The 23498-nt window shown below is 47.3% G+C and overlaps 1 protein-coding gene across 2 annotated transcripts in view; it reads left to right on the top strand.

Annotated features, from left to right (window-relative positions):
• The window catches only part of FBXW8 (F-box and WD repeat domain containing 8), a 1779087-nt gene that overhangs the window by 271033 nt on the left and 1484556 nt on the right, over positions 1-23498 (top strand). For both annotated transcript variants that reach the window (XM_069619213.1, XM_069619212.1), the window contains exon 2: positions 21078-21182. In XM_069619213.1, the coding sequence (XP_069475314.1) occupies positions 21078-21182 (105 nt within the window). The remainder of the gene's footprint in view (positions 1-21077; positions 21183-23498) is intronic.

Here is a 23498-nt window from a genome sequence, read left to right as displayed (position 1 = left end):
TGCAGCCGCGCCCGCTTTCCTGATCCATCCGTGATTGCAACGGAGCTAACCGCGGCCTTCTCTTCGGCAGCTTCTCTGCACCTGAAAGGCAAAGGACATAATTAAAAAGGGGTTCGGGTGAAGGCAGTCGCATTCATCTTAATTTACCAGTTTTTGCACACGCAGAAGCGGCCGCATCAACCGCAGCATCCCGGCACCTGAAAACTAGAAAAAGGACATTATTAGAGGTGCCATTAAAAGCGGCCAACGAACATTATACTTACGTGCATCGGCACGTGCAGTGGCAGCGGATATAAAGCCTGCAGCATCCCGGCACCTGAAAACTAGAAAAAGGACATTATTAGAGGTGCCATTAAAAGCGGCCAACGAACATTATACTTACGTGCATCGGCACGTGCAGCGGCAACGGAAAACTACGCCCACAGCATCCCGAGGCCTGAAACAAAGAAAAAGGGACATTATTGAGGTGCCCATCTTTTAAAGCCTAAAGACTACAGTATACTTACAGGCATCCGCTCGTGCAGTAACGGCGGCATCGCTCTTTGGCATCCCAGCACCAATGCCACAACTAAGGCCGCAAAAGACTTGAGCCTCAACACTGAACTCATCCAGTGACGTAACTGGAATCCACGCACCCCTGCACCAGACGCAGGATGGAGAGCTCAGCATTTATACGCCTAAGGTGAGAGCTCGCCGAGACAAGTAGAAAGCTAGGCTGTGGGAGAAACTGGCGATTGGTGGGAGAAGGAATCCCATCAAACGGTGATTAACCCTTTTTCTTCCACCTGCAGAAAACTTACCCTGCAAGTCAGACATTCGATAAGAGGAAGACCAGTCCTGAGAGTCGTCCGAGCTCTACGCTTCTCCATTGAAGAAACGATAGCAGCCCAGCCGGGATCAGCGCCTCCATGGGAATCAGGTGAGCGTTACACAAGGTGGGATTTCCCTACCTAAATAAAAAGAAATGATGGTCTGTGTCAGGAAGTCCAAAGCAAATGTCTGTCTCTGTCCAAAACCTATACACATCTAATTGTATACAATGTGTAGGGATGTCAGCATCAAATGAGAAGTGTTCAACATAAGTTCTGAGCTTCTTCCAGCTCTTAGGTGGAAAAGGGGTTTCCCTTCCCCAAGGTTCAAATAGTTCACATTACAAAGGTGGGGTCCCTTCCCCAAAATAATACATTTCCTTGGGATACTTCCCAGCTCTTTGGTTACCTTTCACCAATTTTTTAAAGTTCAATCCTCAATATCAGATTACACAGGTTTTCCTTTATTGAATCACAAAGTGGCTTTTCCTTAGGTGGGTGTATTCAGTCTAGGCGCAGTTGTCGGACCACACAGTCCACCCATTACAGGTCACGCAACCGGCACACCTTACTTGGATCTGCTTCATGGGGATCTTGCCCCAGTTTCAGCGTGAGGCTTGAATTATTATCCTTTCATGTGCCCTTGAAGCTTTATTATTGCATGTTTGCCACCATTCACTTGTTTAAGAGCTTTCACTTGCAAAGACCAACGTAGGCTTCCCAGTACACTCTCCTGCTAGGAAACGTATTCACTGTTTCAGGTTTCTTGATCAAAGCATCTGGCGCCCTTTTGCCATGTTTCTCTTGCATAAGGGTTTTCTTTTATCAACCATTCATTTCTTTCAGTAATATGCAATATCACCTTCTTGACTCTTGGAAATGCTTGTTAGCCTCTTGACAATGTTCATTATCATTCACTTATGCTTGCGTGTTTGACTTGGTTTGTTAGCCTTACTTTTTATATTAGTTGACAACCAATTCACTTCACTAGTATCAAATAGTTTCTCTGGTTTTATCACAGTTAATTAATTTGCTGTAGTTTTTATTCTGAATTTCCGCCAAACTGACTTTAGGGAGTTCCTTTAAATACAGTATCCTTCTTTCGAAGGGATTGTGTCCTCCGATGTATTCCACATCTTTGACAGTAATGACCACAGCTGTGCTGCTTCGGAAAACTTTTTTTGGCGTAGGCGTCCTGCATCGATGACGTTGATACGCTGTCCCTCGAGGGCCTCCGTCGATGGTCGACGTCACCGGATATTATATCTAAGACGCACAACACCCGTAGCCTCCGTTCCGTTTTTTCCGCGAACGTGTTCGCATCGGAATCTCATCGCACCTTGGTTCTTCTACTTGATTCATGATGTCTTTGTCTTCTTCTACCCCGAAGTCGGGCTTCAAAAAGTGTCGGGACTGCGGTTCCAAAATGTCCATCACGGACCGGCACAACGTCTGCCTCTGGTGCCTCTGTAAGAGCCACGCCACCGATGACTGCTATGATTACCAGTCCCTGACATCGAAGGCCTTGCGGGAGCGCAAGAAGAAATTGTCGGTAGGTAGGGTTCCTAAAACCCGTAAGTCAAAATCTGCTGGTCTTTCGACTGACGACTCGAGGGGCGAATCTCCGCGTCGGCGTAAGTCCAGGGGGGTCTCGGTCTCGGAGTAGGTCCGGCCATTCCTCTGCCTCTTCGAGGCATTCACGGAAGCACCGTCACCGCTCACAAGACGGCGAGTAACATGTCCCACTAAACATTCGTCGCCGGCCGAATGGGATGCATTCCGCCAGTAGATGATGGCGATTTTCAATTCACAAGTTACCGTTCCGTCCGCGCCTTCGAGAGAAGCCGGCAAGGAGCGAGCTAGAACCACCACTCGTACGGCTTCAGGCTCGGGCGGTCGGCGCGATCATAGGGAGCCGTCGAGGTCCCGATCGGACAAGGGTGATCGCCATAGCCGTGCCAGGTCCAGGTCCCGTTCCTCGACGCAGTCGAGACTGTCCGAGCCTGTGAGGCCTTCTAAGAAGGCATCAACGCCGTCAGCGCCATGTCCGTCGAGGGACTTTCTAAAGGCTCTGGCTTCAAATAAGTAATCAAAGCATGTGTCGAAGCCGTCAGCGCCTCAGTCGACATCAACGCCGATTTCCATTGGCGCCCTTGACGTCTTTTGAGGAGAATTTACCGGAAGGGCCCCGCAGGGCTGTGGAAGCTCAGAGAAAGGCTCTCAGCAAGTCTGTGAGGCCTGTGTTTGAGCCCTACTCTGTTCCTCCTCCCAGGGTGGATTTGTTCCAACCCTTGTAGTATATTTCAGAGGTGGCGGAAGGGTCTTAAGAGGAGGGGGTTGTGCCTCCTAAGGTTCCTGATGACCTGTTGTCTGGTCATAGCCAAATGGAAGACCTTCGTCAGTCCTTACATGACGCCAGTGGTCTTGATACCTCTCCGGAGGTTGAGTTTGGCAGGCCTGAGCCTGGTACACATGCTGAATCCTATAGGCGTCTCATGTCGAGGGTGACTGAGTACTTGGGGTGGTCTGCTCCATCTGTTGATTTTCTTCAGGATGATCTGACAGACATCCTGGATCAAGGTCCACCCACTGACCCGGTGTTGCCATTTCATATGGCGTTACAAAGAAGGGTGGCAGCGGCTTGGACTGCTCCAGAGAGTCTCCCGGCAGTGAATAAGTTGTTTGCGAAAAAATACCGTCCAGCCAGTGGTCACCCCTGCTGCTTGTCAACGCACCCTACTCCGGAGAGTTTGGTGGTGAAGGCGACTCGCATTTTCAGTTTCGGGTCCTGCCGTTTGGATTGACATCCGCCCCGAGGGTCTTCACCAAGCTAAAGGTGGTGGTGGCAGCGTATCTCAGGAAAGGGGGGATTCACGTCTGTCCCTACCTAGACGATTGGTTGATCGGGGCACGCTCTCCCGAGCCAGCCCTAGATCTGTCTGTCGCCTGCCACTCCCTTCACAAGCTGGGCTTCTCCCTCAATTTAAAGAAGTCCCATTCGACACCTACCCAACGGCTCCAGTACATCGAAGCTGTGCTCGACACGTCCTTGGAGCCGTGTTCGCTCCCCAGGTGAGGGCTAATCACATTCTGCAGATGGTGGACACATTTCAACGTGCCCAGAGTCTCCCGGCATTCGAGTTCTTGAGGTTGCTCGGCCTCATGGCATCGTGCATTTTCCTGGTGCCAGAGGCCAGGCTGCGGATGAGATCTCTGCAGTGGGCTCTCAAGGTGCAGTGGTCACAGTTCTCCGGCAGGATGTCAGATCCCGTTCAGATTCCGCCCTCGGTCGCACAGGATCTTCTGTGGTGGGCCGTCAAAGGCAGTCTGATGAAGGGTGCTCCATTTTGGCAACCGTGGCCAGAGATAACGATCGTGACGGATGCATCCCTCACAGGTTGGGGAGCTCATGCCAACGAGTTGACGGCCAGCGGCCGTTGGTCTCTGTCGGAGTCAAGACTCCACATCAATCTGTTAGAGCTGCAGCTCTCAGGCTAGCCCAGAAGGCTTTTCTGCCATCTGTGTGGGGGAAGAATGTCCTGATTATAACAGACAATACAGTGGCCATGCACTACCTCAACAAAAAAGGGCGAGGGGGCAGGGTCACTCCCGTAGTGCAGGGAGGCGATACAGCTCTGGTTCTGGGCCATTCAGCAGGACATTTCGATCTTGGCAGTTCATCTGGCTGGAGATGAAAACGCGGCAGCGGACGCTTCGAGCAGGCAGGCCACGGTCTCTCACGAGTGGGAGCTGGCTCAGGAAGTTCTGTTGGAGATCTTCCCCCTTTGGGGAACCCTGCAAGTGGATCTCTTCGCCACTAGTGTCAACCGGAAGTGCAAAAGATTCTGCTCGCGGGAATTCCCTCCAAGAGGAGACTTCGGAGACGCGTTCGTAGTGGAGTGGTCATTCCCACTGCTGTACGCGTTTCCTCCAGTCCCCGTCATCCCACAGGTGTTGCGGAGGTTACGGTGGTTTGGTTCCCGGATGATCCTCATTGCTCCGGCATGGGCCAGGAGAGCGTTGTACCTGGACCTTCTCGACATGTCCATCTGTCCTCCTCAACGTCTTCCCTACCGAGACGATCTGCTCTCACGGGAGGGGGGTTGGGTTCTCCATCCAGAGGTCAAGTCCCTCAGCCTTCACGCTTGGTATCTGAAAGGTTGAGATATAAGGAATGGGACCTCCTCGAAGACGTGATGGAGGTGTTGCTTTCGGCCAGAAGGCGCTCAACGAAAACTCTGTGCCGTTGGAGAAAGTTCTGCGACTGGTGCAGGGTACAGAATATGGATCCTTTTCAATGTTCTATTCCTTTGGTTTTGTCTTTTTTGCTTTCCTTAGCCCACAAAGGCCTGCAAGTAGGTACCATTAAGGGTTACCTGGCAGCGCTGTCCATATTTAAGCTATCGTCTGAGGAATGTTATTATTTTAAGATCCCTTTAATCTCTCAGTTTATTAAAGGGCTAACTAATGTGTTTCCACCGTCGCCTTTCCAGGAGCCGGGATGGGATTTGAATTTGGTTGTAAAGTTCCTAACGGGAGCTCTGTTTGAGCCCTTACATTCTTGTCTGTTGCGACTGTTGTCCTTTAAAACTGTATTTTTAGTTGCGGTTACTTCCGCACGCAGAGTGAGTGAGTTGCAGGCACTTTCCGCCAAACCACCCTTCACTGTGTTCCATAAGGACATGGTTGTCCTTAAGGTGCAGCCTTCTTTTCTTCCGAAGGTTGTGTCGGAATTCCATCTGAGCCAGAAGGTAATTCTTCTGGCATTCTATCCTCCACATCCTAGTAAGGAAGAGGAGAGGCTCCATAGGTTGGATACTAGGAGAGCTTTGAGTTTCTATCTCTCGCGGATGTCCCGGGTCAGAGTGGACGATCAGCTCTTTATTGGTTATGCTGGAAGGCGTTTAGGTCAGGCTGTTTCTAAACAGACCTTATCCAGATAGATCATTTTGACGATCTCTAAGTGTTACCGTTTGGCAGGAAAGGACCCTCCAGTAGGCTTACAGGCTCATTCTACTAGGGGTATGGCTGCCTCCACTGCCCTACAAAGGGGTGTTCTGATTGGCAATATTTGCGAAGCAGCCACATGGGCCTCTGTCCATACTTTTGTGAAACATTATTCCTTGGACTCTATCCATGGGCAGGATTTGGCCTTTGGTAAGGCAGTCCTCTATTCTGCAATTTGATTGGGCATTCTAAATTGATGCAATTGTAAATTGTTTTCCCACCTCCATACATTGGTACTGCTTTGGGAGTCTGTCAAAGATGTGGCTACGTCGGAGGGAGGACACAATCCCTTCGAAGAACAGGTTACTTATCTTACCTGGTAACGTTCTTTCGATGGGATGTTCCTCCGAAGTATTCTACATCGTACCCTCCCTGCCTGCCCCTCTACAGAATTTCTTATGCGATTGCAGCTTACATTTCCACAAGACTTTCAGTAGTCATACTGGCAGGAGATTGGTGCCACACGTTCTGGGGTGGAAAAAACTACACTGAGGCTACGTGCGTCCTAGATATAACATCCTGTGATGTTGACCATTGATGGAGGCCTTTGAGGGACAGCGTATCGATGCAGGTCGCCTACGCCGAAAAAGTTTTCTGAAGCAGCACAGCTGTGGTCATTACTGTTAAAGATGTGGAATACGTCGGAGGAACATCCCATCGAAAGAACGTTACCAGGTAAGATAAGTAACTTGTTCTTTATCAGCTTGTCATATATATCGGAAATCCCACTAAAACCTGTGTCTGTACACCCTGGCACTCCTAGAGCTCCTGGGCAGACCCATTGGTGTCGACTGGAGTGTCCGACATATGGTGTGGGTCTGCAACACTGGGCGTGTCTCTGGGAAGCTTTGCCTGTCCTGACGGTCCTCACGCGGCTTCGTGGACAGCTTCTCTCTCACCCGCCAATAGGCATTTCACCTCACTGCCTCTGTGACTCTGCCAGCCACTTCTCTGCTGCACTTCGCCTTGCAGTGCGCCTTTGAACCGGAGAGGCCTCTGGAGAGGACGGGTGAGAACCAGAGGGGAGCACCAGCTTTCCTCTGCAGAGCTTTCTTGCACCTGCCTGCTTTCCACCTTGCTTCCTGCTGCTGTTGCCCTGCATACTTCTCTGGTTTCTCTGGATTTCTCAAGGTTTTGCTTCCCCATAGCTGCTCCCTCATTCACGTCCCTCTTCTTCCAGTACTGGCTTTTAAATATCCTGCCAGCTTGATCAGGTACTTGGGAACCAGACTGTGCATGGTTAGTTCTGTAGTCTGTTGTCAGTCTTTGTTGCATCTTCCTCGTCCCAGTACCAAAGTGGTGTTTGTGTGTATAAGAATCAATAACGTGAGGATGTATGGCCCTGGTGTGTCTCTTCCTTGTCCCAGTACCCAACTGATGTTTACTGGGAGATGATTTATGTAAAAGATAGGAAAGGGACTGGTAATAGCCTATAAAGGTCTGGGGGATATTAGAGTCATTAGAAAAGGGAAATGGGGGATACGGTCTCACCCAAGGGTGTCTCATCCCCACTCCCCAAGTCTCCTCCACCCAGGTGATCCTCCCTCGCATATCCACCCACAGGGTCAGGATCTGGTGGCATCGGCCTTTCCCTGGCCACCTGGGAGGAGGATATGTTTGGGGAAAGAAGTGAGGACGCCCTCAGATTCCTCACACTTGCTATTGCATACAGAGTCCTGGCTTTGTGTAACAGTAATTTTTGGAAAGAGATAAAGAGATGGTGGAGATCTCCCATTACACCTCCCCCGACCCCGATAAATGTGACCAATTCACACTTCTGAACATAAAGAGGCCAACTAAGTGTCACTCGCCATGCTTAGCTCGGCCGTCCAGCATGTAAATACGGAATCAAGGGGAATGGAACTTTGGCTGGACATATGCAGGTCTCTTTGGTTGAGGTCCTCCAACCTATTAGTCTGGCCAGGAAGAGTTGCTTGAGCGACAAGACCACCTGCAGCTTTCCAACATCAGCAGATAAATTACACATCTGAAGTTTGGCCAGTTCTCTGGCTTGTGGTCGTCCGCTGTCCAAGAGAAGAAAATGGATGGGTCTCCAACAAATGTCATGGTGCGTTCTACCTCAGTCAGAGGTTGGGTTCACAATTCTCTGTGAATTTGGAGAGTAGTAATGAAAGAGCCTTCTCTCCAGTCTCTAGTGTGTACTGGCTGCTGCCTTTCTCGTTGTTCTCTTCCTCTTCCCGGCAATCTCTGCAGCATGTTTCCTGTCAGTAAATGTCAGAGGTTCAGCTTGTGGTGGAAATTGGGGCTTTTGAGCCATTACCCACCCTGAGGACTTCTACTCACCAGTGTTTTTAATGGACAAGAACACTGGAGGGGAGGATGGAGATTGATTCTCAACCTAGAACATAACTCTTCAGGGCTGCTATGCTTTTAATGGCTCAGAACACACAGCTCATTGGGGCTGCTATACCTGTGATGGCTCAGAATAGGCGCATCTCATTTGGGCTGCTGTACTTGCAATAGCTCAGATGAAGCGCATCCCATGAGGACTGCTATATGTGTAATGGCTAAGGACACACACCTCATCAGGGCTGCTATACCTGTGATGGTTCAGAACACACAACTCTCCAGGGCTGCTATACATGTAATGGCTCGGAATACACACCTCATTGGGGCTGCCATACCTTTTAATGGCTCAGAAGTAGAACACACAAATCCCATGAGGACCCACTGTACTTGTAATGGCTCAGACGAAGTGCATCTCATGAGGACTGCTATACTATAATTGTAATGGCTCAGAACACACATCTCATCTGGGCTGCTATACCTGTAATGGCTCAGAAGAAGCACGTATTGACAAAAAAGAGAGGGCGAGAGTGTACAGCTATTCCTTTTATCAATGTCTAATAGTTTCACGTGTCTATTTTTCTAATTTGAAGTTCATTAGTAGGGTGCAGCCCACTGGCAAGTGCCAACGTGTAGGGCACTATAAGTAAACTGAAACAAAGAGACCAAGACTATTAAGTCTTCGGTGTGGGCCGCACACCCTTGATACCCACTTCGGGTTCAACAATTTTGTTTAGCCTTTTAATACATGTTCATTCCAGTGTGGTTATGTTAAGATTCTTTATTTTTCACGTATTCCTTGGATTTCAATTATCCAAATCTTTAGCATTGCAGATTCACCAATTAGGCTAGTGCAGTGTCTGAGGCAAACAAAAAATCAACCCTATGTGGCTAATGCATTTCGGATTGAAATCCTTCTTCAGAGTGGGGTTATCAATGTTAACTAAATCATGAACACAAAGGATACATTGTTTTTTGAAATGTACAAGTCAATTAAAGACGTAAGTGAAACATGTTTGATCCATTTTAAATATACCGGGCGCCCACAGTTACAAACACACAATCAACAGATAAGAGAAACAATAAGAGAAAACATCAACACAAGTACATTATGGTATAGCAATTCTTAATTGTCATTAGATGTGACACCTATAAATCATCTTTATTCAGCCCAGTGGCTCTTATTTACCATTAGTTATGACACCTGTAAAACATCTTTGTTTGTTCTGCCCAGTGCAAGTGTTGTCGTACAATGTGCTCGTGAAATTAACCGTATTAATGCTGTGCTTAACCATGTATATTGAGCTGTATCGGTATTGGCTTGCTGACATAATTGCATGCGATTTGCCCAGTGCTATTATTCTTATTCTCTTTTCTCATATAGTACAATATAAATATTTGTGAATTATTTTTATGCTCATGGCAATGCGCACCTTGTGTGGGCCACTGACCTGTTTGCCGTTATATCTCTCTGTATAACGAGATACACTATCTCGTAATGTTCGCTCTAAAAAAGGAAATTGAGACCGTGTTAACGGGTCTCTATCCGTTTCAACAGGATAAGCATAGTGCTATTAAGGCGATTGCTGGTTGCTTAGTCACTTACCCTTCACAGGCATACGTGCGTTCCTTCTAGCGCGCCGGCTGCAAATGCTTGCTACAGTTCCGAGCATTGCTATGACAACGCCAGGTACCAACGTGGACGCACATAGCTACGTGCGTCGGCCATCCAGGGGATGATGGGTGGACCCTCATGAGGGCTTAGATTCGGTCAGCCCAGATGACTGACACTTATACCTCTGCCTCTGGTTAAATAAACAGACAAATCCTTCCTAACACGTGTCAACCGCTTTCTTTTATGTAATTTCAATCAGTTAAACCAATCCTTGGTACACATGAACCATGTAACATACAATGCTCCTAACTGAGGCGCTCTCTGCTAGTACATAACAGACCCAATACTTAACAATTCTCATTCCATCACTTTCCGTAGCATTAATTACACTGTATTTGAAGTAATACTGAAGTAGGTCCTGTGGGGGCGCCGGAGGGCAAGTTCATTTCCATTTTTTGGAAATAACTGCTTAAATGAATCAGTAGGGTCACCGGAGGACGTATGCATTCACATGTGGTAAATGAATAATCCTATATAGCAGTGGGGTCACCTTCATATTTGTGCAAATAAATATTCATATACATCAGTGGAATCACCTGCGAACGGGCGCATTCCCATTTGGCAAATAAAGAATCCTATCTCTCAGTGGGATCCACTGAGAGAGCGCACATTCATATTTAGCAAATAAATAATCCTCTTGATCGGACCCACGTCCCCTCACTACAGGTAGCTGCAGACAACCACTGGGACGTCCAACACTTATCATAATGTTACACCACTCACACAGTCAGACAACCGGGCCATATTACGCCTCAGCAATATGCTAGGTGAGTCCCCTAGGAATGAATCCCAGCTGGAATTCTCAACTTCCCTCCCACCCTGCTGGCAAAGTGCCGGGCTCCGGGCTGGTTAAATCACAGTCCCCACCCCCAGTGCATATATCTCTGGAGGGATTGGATCTATTACTAAACTTAACAGCCTGGGCCAAAACTGGCCTCCGACTGACAGGAGGGACCCTTCCACTACAGGGGTGTCCCAACTCCCTCCGGGTGCCACTGAGCCTTATACACTGTGTCTCAAGAGTTGGCCAACCCTGCCTCCACAGAGCTATTGTAAGAGTAAGCCTTTCAGCAACCCCCGGGACCGGTTTAGGAGAATACTGCCTTTCGTCCGGTCTTTACCTTCCCACGTGTTAGCCGTAATGCTGGTTTACACGGGGCCCGGTGTCCCTTTTTACTCACTTTGACTTTCCTACCTGAACACTAATACTTAGCACCAGAAAACCGACACCGCTCTCTCTCTCTCTCAGGAGCGTTGGCATGCAGGGTGGAGCACCCGCCAAGTGCTTATGCAGCTCAACCCCCGGCACCACTCTCTCAACCCCAGGTGGGGAAGAGAGGACAGCGGGCCTAGACCGGCAGACGGCCTATGAAGTATGGGCCATCCCTGGCACATCAGAGGGCCTGAATGCCCTCTGTGACAGAACAGGCTCCCTTCTCCTGCTAGTCTCTCCCAGCTCTCTCCTCAGCCGATCCCCTCAGGCTCTTATCTCCCCCGGGAACTCTCCACTTGTGTCCACCAGCAGGGGGGGCCGTGCCTGCCCTGAGGTGATATCAACTCACAGACAGTCCCACTCCCCCTGCTGGTGGAGCCTACCAGGAATAAGATTGAAGAATAGTTTCACTAAAAGTGGAAAAAACATAGTTACTCAGACGCTTCTATTGCGATTTATGTAGGTCTACATGATCTGAGGATTACGATCAATTTTAACCTTGAACATTGATAGTGTTTCTGTGTATACAAATTATTAATAACTGGTAAAATGTGTTTTTGTATTAATATTAATGTATATTGAAATATAAGAATTAACTTTTTAACCAGTAGGAATTTGATTCTATGGTTCTGTCTAGAGCCATTTTGAAATATTAATCTCCTGAAGAAGTCCTCTTACTGGACTGTTGGGGGAAGGAAATATGTCACACGGAGATGGATTTTGGGGGAAGGAAATTTGACACACTCAGATGGACTTTGGGGGTAAAGAATGTGACACATTCAATGGATTTTAGAGGGGGCGGGGGTTGGAATGGTGTAGCACTCTTTTGCTAGCCTGTCCATGTATGCAGATGTTTTATTATATACTCAGCACTCTGAAGGATCATAGGGAGAACTGGCCCAATGCACTTCAAGTCCTTCGAGGACAGACTGTTAATTGCACCAAAAGATGTATTTGAATTGCCCCTTCTGTACTTAAAGATCTGTCAGGATAGTTTGCCACTGCTCCAGGGTCTTGGGACTGTACCTGACAGTTTCTTGACACTAGTCCGCTTATACGCTTACAATACATGTAAGGACAGCCATGGGGCTGTACCTATATATGCGGATAGCGTGGCATTGAAAATGGAAGAAAGTGCATGCAGGCTAACACATGTTACTCTTGGAGCATTTATGCCTTATAATGTCTAGCCCACCCATGACACACGGAGATATATGTTGGTAACCCTCCATTGCACTTAAAACTACTTAGGTTAGCCATTGTAATGCACAGTGGTTATATGCAGTTATCCCTGATATTGCACATAGTAGACTCCTTTGGTTAGCATTTATAGAACTTGGACGATATGTAGTAAGACTCTAAAGGTAGCCTGTCTATTGCGCTTGGAGACTCCCATTATCCTAATTTCTATGGTAGCCTGTCTCTCCGGCCTTGAAGATGTTCTCGGACAGCAAGTATATTGCAGTTGGTAGACCTGAGGGTAGCCTGTCAATAGTGCCTACAAAGGTCAACAAAGGCAGCTGGCTTTTTCTTCCCCACATACGATCGGATGATGCAGCAACATCAAAGATAAGCTCCATCTGAGCTTAAGGTATGTATAAATGCACCACTTTGGTGGACATCTGCCGCAGGCACGGCTATCTATCTACGAAACTACGACAAATTTGGTCTATCTAGTCACATAACCGCTTTGCACTGAAATACCAGACTTACCTCAACACCTCTGCAATTTGAATACAGCGACAACATACGACACATTTTGGTCTAGCTGGTCACATATCGAGTCTCCTGCACTAGCGCTCTGTTGTGACCTCCCTCGACACCCATTCATATGCCTGAGCTCTTGGGTAGCCTACTGGAGCTTAGCCTGCCCTCTTAAATCCTAATCTTGGCCAAATTCACACACGCATCTTAAGCCTCTGATGAAAACTTTCCGATACCTGGACTTTGGTCCCAGAGAGCGTTCCTACCACAAAGCGCTTTTAGGCCATACAAATGGGAAACAGCGCTATATAAATGATTACTACAATAGAATACAATAATTAACAAAAAGAGAAAGGATATTATGTCACTCACTGATTCCAAAATGAAAACATTGTTTTAAAAGTGTTTTTGAATTTGTTTTGAAATTTTTGGCTACTTAAAGAATTGTATAAGGATTCCATTGAACTCAAACAACCATCTTGCTGCCTTCCCCGGAACAAATGCACAACAGGTCCATCATCACACCGCTCCCACCGGCACCTCGCAGCATTCCAGAGTGTGCCTCCAAACCAAACTCTTACACTAATGGATCCTACTTTTCTTACAAAACTCCAAAATGGGCAGAATTACACAAATCTACAATATTAAAGTGTACATGGGTTACTATTAACCAAGGGTAAATATTCCACCTGTGGGTTCAGTCACATCATAAACGTCTCCAGCTTTCCTATTGTTGTCTTTCAGGTGTGACTCTGAATTCATCAGAGGATAATTTCCCCGTAGTTGAAAGTTATACATGTACAATTCTGTATGGGTTGATCAGTAATAACTTGTTATTGAAAGTAGTCGCATGCAACCACTTATTGTTGTTGTCGTGACTGCTTTGGTGGTGTTCTAACACCATGCATTCCTGGAAATCATCCATAGGGCAGTGGATGGGGCTATGGCACACGGATTCTTCAAACATTATGTGATGAATGTGAGCTCAACAGCAGATGATAAGTTTAACCAGAATATGCTGAAAATTATGTTTCCTTGAATCCTGTGTGTTAGGAGTGCCCTCTTTTCCTGGAAAATCCTGAGAACGCTTGGGTATTATTGGGCAGTCTATCCCACAAGTCTGGAGGAAAGGGTCAGGACATACCAGTGAGTATAAGTTGATGATGATAGTGGCTCTTGACCTGTCTGCCCAGGTCTCCTCCCTCCAAGTGGCTCACTGTCCTATCATTGCTCTCTATAATAAGATCTTGCTTTGGTGTGTGGTTAGAGGGGGAAACGACTGGTGACGAAAAGCCGGAGGGCTGGAAAAGAGGCCACAGATCCTTGGTGTGGGCTGAGCCCTGTAGTAAGCGCCTCTTGGCTCATAAGCTTTGTTTTTCTGACTGCCTCAGAAAAATACTCTGGTTCCCACTCTGTGGTGGGGACGTCCCACGAGTCCTGGGGAAAGGTGACCACACTATGTACTGATAGTCTAATAGACTCTGGGAACGGTCATTATCGCTTGGAATAATTACCCATTGCCAACTTGGCTGTGGGTCATTTGTCTGCAATAACTGCTCCCTTGTTCTATAAGGCTACATTAATTCTGCAGGTACAGGCAAACGGGGGAACGACCTGCTAATAGCAATGTTTACGTTTCGAGAAAATGTCTGCTATGACTATATTTGTGCCTACTTTGTCATGTTCTCTTTTAAAATTGCTGTCCGTGGGCACCAGCACTTTGTAATTTCTGTGGTCTTCATTATGTTTGTATCACTTCATTAGTCAATAATGCCTGCAAGGTCTTCAAAACATGCATAGCTTAGTTCAGTGCTCGAGTAAAGTGTCACCATGTGAGGAACGTATTGTGGAAAGAGCCCTGGTTTACTAACGGCGTGAGTCAGTTGGCTTTGTAAAATCTATAGACTGAGTAATTTAAACGCCAATGGTAACGCATTCTGAATAAACTTTGTTGCTGTCCGGTGTTCTATGTTCTTCGTAATTACCAGAAGTAATATTAAGTGAATTCTAACAGCTGTTACTTCTGCATGTACCCGTTCAGTAATTATATTTTCTGATGTTTGTTAATCTGCTTAGAATCACATGCTGTGCATAGGTCCGACATCCAGTGGTCACTGCGGAGTATTGCATTTTGTTTTTCGTAGTCGAAAAGGGGACGTCGACAAGGCGTGTCTGTAACACTATCCCTATAGTGACGTGCGTTGTACCCACAATCCCTCACGCGTCGAGGTCCCTCAGATTGTTTTTTTCCGCCCAGCTTATGGTCGCCTTACGCGGAGCTCCTAGAGAGACATTGCAAAACACTTACTACGGACCTTGGTCCTTAATTTATATTTATTGTTTAAGATCCCTCCCCTCGACGTTAGCTGTGAAGCTGTTTCTCCGCCGAGCAAGTTTTCGATTGAGGGGAAGAGATGGAGGAGATCCTTCGGCGCTGCCGAACACGTGGCCAGGCCTCGCCGGCCAACATACAGTAGGGAGAGTGGGGGTTCGAACTTTTATCTTCTCGTCGAGAATGTCTTTCTTTCTCCCCTATCTTTCCCTTGGGGTTGTTATCACCAGTTTTTATTGCCTCAGCTATGGAGAGGACACCTTTTAAGTTTTGCCCACGCTGTAGGGGCAAATACACTTGGAAGGACAAACACAAGCTCTGTAATCGTTGCTTGCCCCTCGATCATAAAGAGGACAGCTGTGCGGCCTGTAAGCTCTTGAAACCAAGAACTCTTAAAGAACGGAAAGTTAAGAGGTGGGCGGACTACGCTATGTCGAAGTCAGTTACCTCACCCGCCGCCGCTGTTACAGAAAGTGACGAGGAGGGTGATAACTCGACGTCCGTTACGGAAGTCATTAACCCCCAGAAGGAGCGCTCGCGCTCCTCGACGTCCGTCCCCGGCCCCGTCGGGCTCGGCTCACGCCCTGCTTATGGGGATGAACATCCCGGCGACAAGGACGCACACAGACCCCATAGGCCTAAGCACACAACCCACGGCTCTTCTTCGTCGAGGACGAAGGATCCATCACCGCCGAAGGGGACGCAGGGCACTCCGGCGTCTACCTCAGACCGTAAGGGTCTCAAGCCCCACCCGCAAACGCAGCCGCGACCAGCGATTGGGCTTTCATCTAACACGGGCGCTACCTCAAAAACATCCGACGTAACGCTCCATAGAGCGGCCGTCGTGAAACAACGCGTAATGCAGGCAACGTCGACTCCAGAACCCTCTACTGACGAACTCGTTGTCGAGAGCCTGGCGAGAATTGTTTCCGAAGACAAGCGTAAGCGGACGACGAAACAGACGTCGAATACCGCACCAAAAGATATAGAAACGCCGAAAAAGCACAAGAGTAGCCAGGAGCTGCCCCCTTCATCTAAGGGCACTTCTGAACTACCGGAGGGCTTTTCTGAGGGCGACGGAAACCTTTCGTCGACGTTGTGGGAGCGTTCTAAGCGTTTTGAAGGTGAAAACACTGATTTCCCCCCTCTAGACTATTCAGGGGTTCCCCATGAGACCCTTGAAAGACTCCATTCTTGTATGGAAAAAATTGAAAGGTTTTTGGGTAGCCAAAACCCACCCACACCCAAAAGACCAAGAGAATGGACCCAGGATGACCCTAGGGTCAAGATTCCTAGGCTGTTTCACCCTTCTACAGACGCATATGACCTCACTGAAGAGGAGCAATACCTCCAGGAAGATGAGGAGTGTTTGGGTGGAGAGGAAGAACATGAGGAAGAGGGGTTTGAAGAAGACCCTTACACTAGTGCAGGAGCTTTTGAAGAAGATACAGCTACCTCGCAGCCCTGGCAATCCCCATCAGTGCAGCCTTGGCAATCCCCATCAGTGCACTCAGACCCTGATGTCTTTCACCCTTCTCCTCCCAAGGACTCACCTATTGGAAACACCTCCCCCATAGATGACCAACCTTCACTTAATGCACTATTGCGCAAGGCAGCAGCGCATTTTGAAATAGACACAGGGGAGACTCTTCCGGATATAGACTTTGTAGAAAAAGTTATTAAAGAAAAAGCCCCGGTTAGTCAGTCTATTCCGCTCCTGGCTTCTATAAGGAGAAGAATAACTCCTTCCCTTTCCAATCCGGCCTTAGTCAGAGGGGTCAACCCTCGGATAGAAAAGCTCTTCAGCCCTACGTCCTCTGATCCTTTGTACATCAGGGGACATTCTATTCCGGACTCCCTTGTAGTTACTAATACAAGAAAAAGAGCGGGGGTACCACTATCCACTAGTGAGGCACCACCTGACAAAGAGGGCAAGAAGCTCTATGCACTTGGGAATAGAATCACGACCTCTGCCGCCTTCTCAACTAGGATTGCAAATAACAATTCGCTACTAGCTAGCTACGGAGATGCACAGTGGAGCAAGCTGCGCAGCGAAGCAGAGGACGCACCAGAACCCCTGCGTTCACGCCTGCTGGTTATAATCTCAGAGGGAACTCTTGTAAACCAGGGCATCGTAAAGAACTCCTTAGGTGCCGCAGAGACGGCTGGCCGTTCCCTGGTTCAGGGAATACTTCTCAAACACCATGTCTGGCTGCGCAATTCGGGATTTTAGCCGGAAACCCAGGCTTCCCTGATAAATAAGCCCATAGAACAAACACATCTGTTTGGGAAAGCAGTTGATGAAGCCCTAGAACATGCGAAGAAAGAGTTTGATACCATCAAGACTCTTGACCAAATTTCTAGGCCACCTAACAGACGCAGCTATGGCAATAGACGCTCCTTTCGTGGCCAACGCCAGCAGCAAAACCAACAGCAATTTTACGCTGCTACCAACTGGCCCTCTAACCAAAGCACCCAGTTCAGTCAAAGAGGCCAACGTCGTGGCAAAGGAAGAGGTCGCGGCTCCAGCCCCAAAGGCCCCACGCCCAACACCAACAAATGACCCGAAGATTCGGGTCCCCTCCCATGCATCACCAGTCGGGGGCCGGCTAACATTGTTCCTTTCAGCATGGGAGGGAATAACGTCAGACCGCTGGGTATTATCCACCGTAGCCCACGGATACTGCATCGAATTCAACGGTTCCCCGAAATACAGACCCCCACAGAACCGACGCATGACACCGGAACACCTCACTATTCTTCTTCAAGAAGTAGAAGAGCTACTGAAAAAAGAAGCTATAGAGGCTGTCCCCCTATCTCAGGTATCAGAAGGTATTTATTCAGTGTACTTCCTTGTACCCAAAAAGGATTTAACCATGCGCCCTGTATTAGATCTGCGCCCAGCGAACAAGTTTGTCAAACCCCAAAAGTTTCGTATGGTGACCTTGCAGGAAGTAATCCCACTGTTATCACAGGGGGATTACATGACAACACTAGACATGAAAGATGCATACTTTCATATTTTAATGTTGCCAGCGCACGGAAAATACCTCAGGTTCAAGATAGAGGACAAACACTACCAGTTCAGAGTACTACCCTTCGGGATAGCATCTGCACCAAGGGTATTCACGAAAGTACTGGCAGTGGCAGCGGCCCACCTGCGCAGGTTATCCATCCCGGTATACCCTTACCTCGACGACTGGCTCATAACAGGGGATTCTTACGAAACATGCTTCTCCAATACCCAAAAGACCGTAGACCTTTTGTCCCAACTGGGCTTCTCCATCAACGAAAAGAAGTCAAGCTTAGACCCCAGCCAAATCAAACAATTCCTAGGGGCTCTAATTCGAACAAAGGACGGCCTCGTCTTCCCCTCCAACGAGAGGGTCCAAAACATGCTGTTTCAGATCCCCTGTTATGTGGCAGGTCGAGGGGTGACGATACGCAAAGCAATGCGCTTGCTAGGGATGATGGCGTCATGTATTTATTTGGTACCTCACGCGCGCCTGCGCATGCGCCCAATGCAAGAGTGGCTTTACAGCCAGTGGTGTCAGGCCAGCGGACAATGGGACGATCTAGTGGTGGTCTCGCAGGCCTTGGTTCTCTCGCTACGGTGGTGGACAAAGGAAAACCTGTTATTAGGGAAAACTTTTGCCACACCCGCAGTGGAAGCCACTCTAACCACAGACGCATCCCTTACAGGATGGGGGGCTCACCTATCCCATCAGACTGCTCACAGAGTGTGGACTCCGAGCTTAGCATCCAAGCATATAAACCTGCTGGAACTACTAGCGGTGTTCAAAGCACTGAAAGCCTTTCAGGAACACTTACAAGGAAAGACAGTGATGGTCCTCACAGACAGCACCACAGCCATGTACTACCTCAACAAGCAAGTCACTCTCCAGGACTGTCCATGCTGTCCCAGAATATATGGAAGTGGGCTCTCAAACACAACATGTTCCTACTATCACAACATGTACCAGGGGAACTCAATCTGCTAGCAGACAAACTCAGCAGAGACTTCCCCCTGCCCAAAGAGTACGAATGGCAATTGCACGAAGACATCGTCTTAGACGTCTTCACGCAATGGGGATTCCCGGAAATAGACCTGTTTGCAACCCTGGAGAACTTACAATGCCAAAGTTACGCCTCCAGGTACCCCCAGAACCAGTCCAAGGGGAACGGTCTGTCGATTCAATGGTCAGGGAAATTTGTTTACGCCTTTCCCCCGACTCCCCTCCTCAACAAGGTGGTGCACAAGATGCACCAGGAGCAGGTTACCATGATACTAGTGGCCCCAATGTGGGCCCGGCAGCCATGGTTCGCTCACTTGTTGGAGATGTCCCTATCTCCCCCAATGAAACTTCCCTGCCCGTACAACATGCTGTCACAAGACAATAGCAGGACACTGCATCCATGCCCTCAGACCATGAACTTAGCAGCCTGGCTCCTGAGATCATAGAATTTGGACATCTACAACTCCCACAGAGATGTATGGACATCCTCAGGGAAGCCAGAAAACCTAATACTCGCCACTGCTATTCCAGCAAGTGGAAAAGATTTGTCATCTGGTGTAGAGGTAAGAACATCAACCCGGTTAACTGCTCTGCCACTAACATTATTCTGTACTTGACCCATTTACTGGATTCAGGTCTAGTGTTTAATTCCATCAAAGTCCACCTAGCGGCACTTTCTGCATACACCACTTCCCAACTTAAAGTGTTGTGGTGGAAGATACCAGTTATCAAGGCCTTCATGGAGGGGGTAAAGAGAATACACCCTCTGATAGCTAACCCAGCTCCCGGGTGGGACTTAAACGTGGTACTTTCTAGACTCATGGGCACTCCTTTCGAACCCATGCACAAGGCAACTCTTAAATACCTCACTCTTAAGACTGCTTTCCTAATAGCTATCACCTCCATTAGAAGAGTAAGTGAACTACAGGCTCTTTCTGTACTAGACCCCTTCGTAACAGTTCACAAGGATAAGGTGGTTCTACGCACACACCCAAGGTTTGCACCAAAATTCATCTCGAAATTTCATGTAAACCAGTCTATAGAACTACCAACGTTCTTTCAAAACCCTTCCAGCTTGGGAGAAAAAAGTCTGCATACACTAGATGTACGCAGAGCTGTCATGTTCTACATGGAAAGAACCAGAACACTGAGAAAGACTAATCAGTTCTTTGTCTCGGTGGCAGCAGGAAGAGAAGGAGATGCAGTTTCTAAGTCCACTATATCTAGATGGATTGTACAATGCATCACTCTCTGTTACACTCTTGCTAAGAGAGAACTACCCTTCAAGCCAAGAGCACATTCCACTCGAGGCACTGGGGCTTCCATAGCATTCATTGCAAATGTTCCCCTTGAGTCCATCTGCAAAGCGGCTACCTGGAGTTCTGTGCACACCTTTACAAAACACTACGGTCTAGGTGCACACTCTAGATCTGACTCCCAAGTGGGACAGGCAGTATTAAGACATCTTTTCTCTACTGTTCCTTCTCATAACCCACCGCCAACTCCGGGTACTGCACGCTAGTCTATGCACAGCATGTGATTCTAAGCAGATTAACAAACATCAGATGGCAATGCATTATTTACCGTAAAAGCATTTCTGATGGTTGTATCTGCTTAGATTCACATGCGCCCGCCCTTCCTCCCCGCTCGGATGGAAGGAACATAGACATCCTTTCCTTTATTTCTCTCTTTTCTTTTCTGTACTCGCTCACGTCTAGAAGGCTCCCTCAGGGCAGAAAAATACAAACAGAGGGACCTCGACGCGTGAGGGATTGTGGGTACAACGCACGTCACTATAGGGATAGTGTTACAGACACGCCTTGTCGACGTCCCCTTTTCGACTACGAAAAACAAAATGCAATACTCCGCAGTGACCACTGGATGTCGGACCTATGCACAGCATGTGAATCTAAGCAGATACAACCATCAGAAATGCTTTTACGGTAAGTAATGCATTGTCATCTTCTTTTAGAACTATTTCACACACGCTTTGCCCCCTTTTTTTCTTCTGCAGAATGAAATTAATGAAGTTCCGTTTTTTGATGTTCAGCTACCATACGAACTAGCCTTGCAGATATTTCAGAACCTGGGCCGGACCGAACTTGGAAGATGTGCTCAGGTAATCACTGGTTGACAGGTGTCCCTCTGCATTAGTCATTGAAATGTATTTGTAGAACAGTATCCACTTGCCGTCAAGTGCAACATCCTGGGAAACATTGCCCATTGTGGTCAGGTTCTGATGTTTTATACATGATGAATTGCTGATGATGATGATTACCAACATTACAGTGTGAGGTAGAGAATCTCTGATTATGATAAATATGAAATGACCTTTCTGCCTTTTTGCGTTCCAAAAACACTACTGCTTCATTCAGGTCACTCTCTTTCCTCACAAAAATCTCTTTCCTTATCGACAAGCTAGACTAATCCACACATATAAACTGGCATTTCCTTATCTTCTTGATGTAACTAAATCCACACTCTCTAGACTATGTGCTCCTTCTATTAGCTGCTTTCTTCTCTCCACCTGCCCATTTCCCATTTTAATGCCGCAAACCTGCATCGACTCTAGGCATGGGCACATTACTCGCTTCGGACAAGGCTTGACCTCGATGGATCACTTCGATGGTAACTGACACAGTATAAAGGACAATTACTTTAAATTATGTGTTTTGCCATTTCGACTGGGGCCTTTAGGGTGTTACGAATGCTGCCATAATGCTTTGCACTGGCATCGCTGTAGCTTGAACTTTTGCAAATGTGCAGGAGGATTTCTGGGCACTTAAACACTTACGTTTAGCTAACATTATGTTTTAATGGTCTTTGTCTTTATGTACCTTTACTGTATCTCATGCTTTTTATGTAATTGTGGTTAAGCGCCACAATCCCCACACTTGGGTACAGCCAATCTACACTTGAAACTATTTAATTGCTTGGTCTTTTAGTGCCTCCTTTTAGGGTTCATGGTGTAGGTACTCTGATATTTTTTGCGAATTATTGAAGATGGATGGTCATTTCTGATACACCTTGATACACTGTCTGTTTGAGACCATAAAATGCTGAAGACAGCGATTTTGACTGAATGGTAGACCAAAGGTCTGGCTGATAAAAGTAAAAAAAATCCAAAAGTACCACACTAGGTCTAGTTGCTGCTCTGGAGAGGAAGCAAATGAATGCCAGGAAAATCATCTGATCAGTGGTCCATAGTCTTGTAAATAGGATTATTGCGTCTTTGACACCGGGCATTCCTTAGACCAAGTCCTTTTGTCCACTGCCACATGCATTTAGGTTAACAATTTCACTGGAGAAAGAAACAAACTCTTCCCTGCCCTAAAAACACATTGCAAAAATTGAGCATTCTCAAAATGATTATCTTTGGAAACTGTCAACTGCAGCCATAAAGAAATCCTGAAAAACAGAAAATGTTCAAAAAGAATTTGTAATTTGTTCCAGTATTCCTGCTCTGAAACACTTGTGTAGGAGCGCGATACAAATAAAATATCATATCGTTCACATCCAGCAGCCGGCACACAACCTTTGTCAAAGAGTGAATATTGCATATTTACATCCGGTCTAATGAATGCTACGTCCATGTCATATCAAACACCTGTAAGGCCACTCTTCCAACCGTTTTAACCGCAAGGTCCAATTCTCAATCTACTGTCCCTCTTCCACATCCCCATTTCCAGACTTCCAAATGCTACATGTTGCTCCGCCACACCATCCATCTATTTAGAACATTGCCCTGTCCACAGTGTGAAAGATGTTCCTAGTCCCTTGGCTGTACTTGATTCAACATTCCAAACTCCTCCCTGTAAATTGGCGCCTTCCAAGATGCCAGCAAATGGACACACTGTATTGGCACGTAAGTTGTTACTAGACCAAAGTAAACTGCAAAACTACCCCATTGCTTAACTTTCTTTCCTGAGAAAATATTGGAGAAAACGGTGGGATCCCACTACAAGATTAATGTTTCAACTGCCAGACTCCAAGACTTTATCTAGTCTGTGTTTAGTCAACATTTTAACACCACAATAGCTACACCTAGTGTGTGCCCGCTGATTATTGATGCAGGATAGCCGGCTGGTTCTGAATTAAAATATTGATGTGTGCAGTATTTATTTCTTTTTATCTACGACTAACTATTAATTTACATGAAACTGAATTTTTCCTAAATATTAGAAATAAACTATCAATTGTAAATATTTTTTACTTTTTTTAGGGGCCGGTTGAAAACCTCCTAAACCCAACTCCACGGAGTAATTCATAGAATTCAGCGCAGAAGTAGCGCATGCGGGCAGCGCAGAGAGGGAGCATGCGCCAGTGTGCGCCAGCCGTGTGCGCCAAACAGCATTCTGGCACACTGCGTATTCATGGATTTCCCAAGCCATTTGCAGCCGTAGTGCAGCGAACATCCAGCAGCGCCAGTTACGCC

The sequence above is a fragment of the Ambystoma mexicanum genome, chromosome 10, assembly GCF_040938575.1.
Source record: "Ambystoma mexicanum isolate Mex_15411 chromosome 10, UKY_AmexF1_1, whole genome shotgun sequence".
NCBI classification, from domain to species: Eukaryota; Metazoa; Chordata; class Amphibia; order Caudata; family Ambystomatidae; genus Ambystoma; species Ambystoma mexicanum.
Note: the sequence above shows the minus strand (reverse complement) of the source record. Positions and strands in the feature narration are given on the sequence as shown.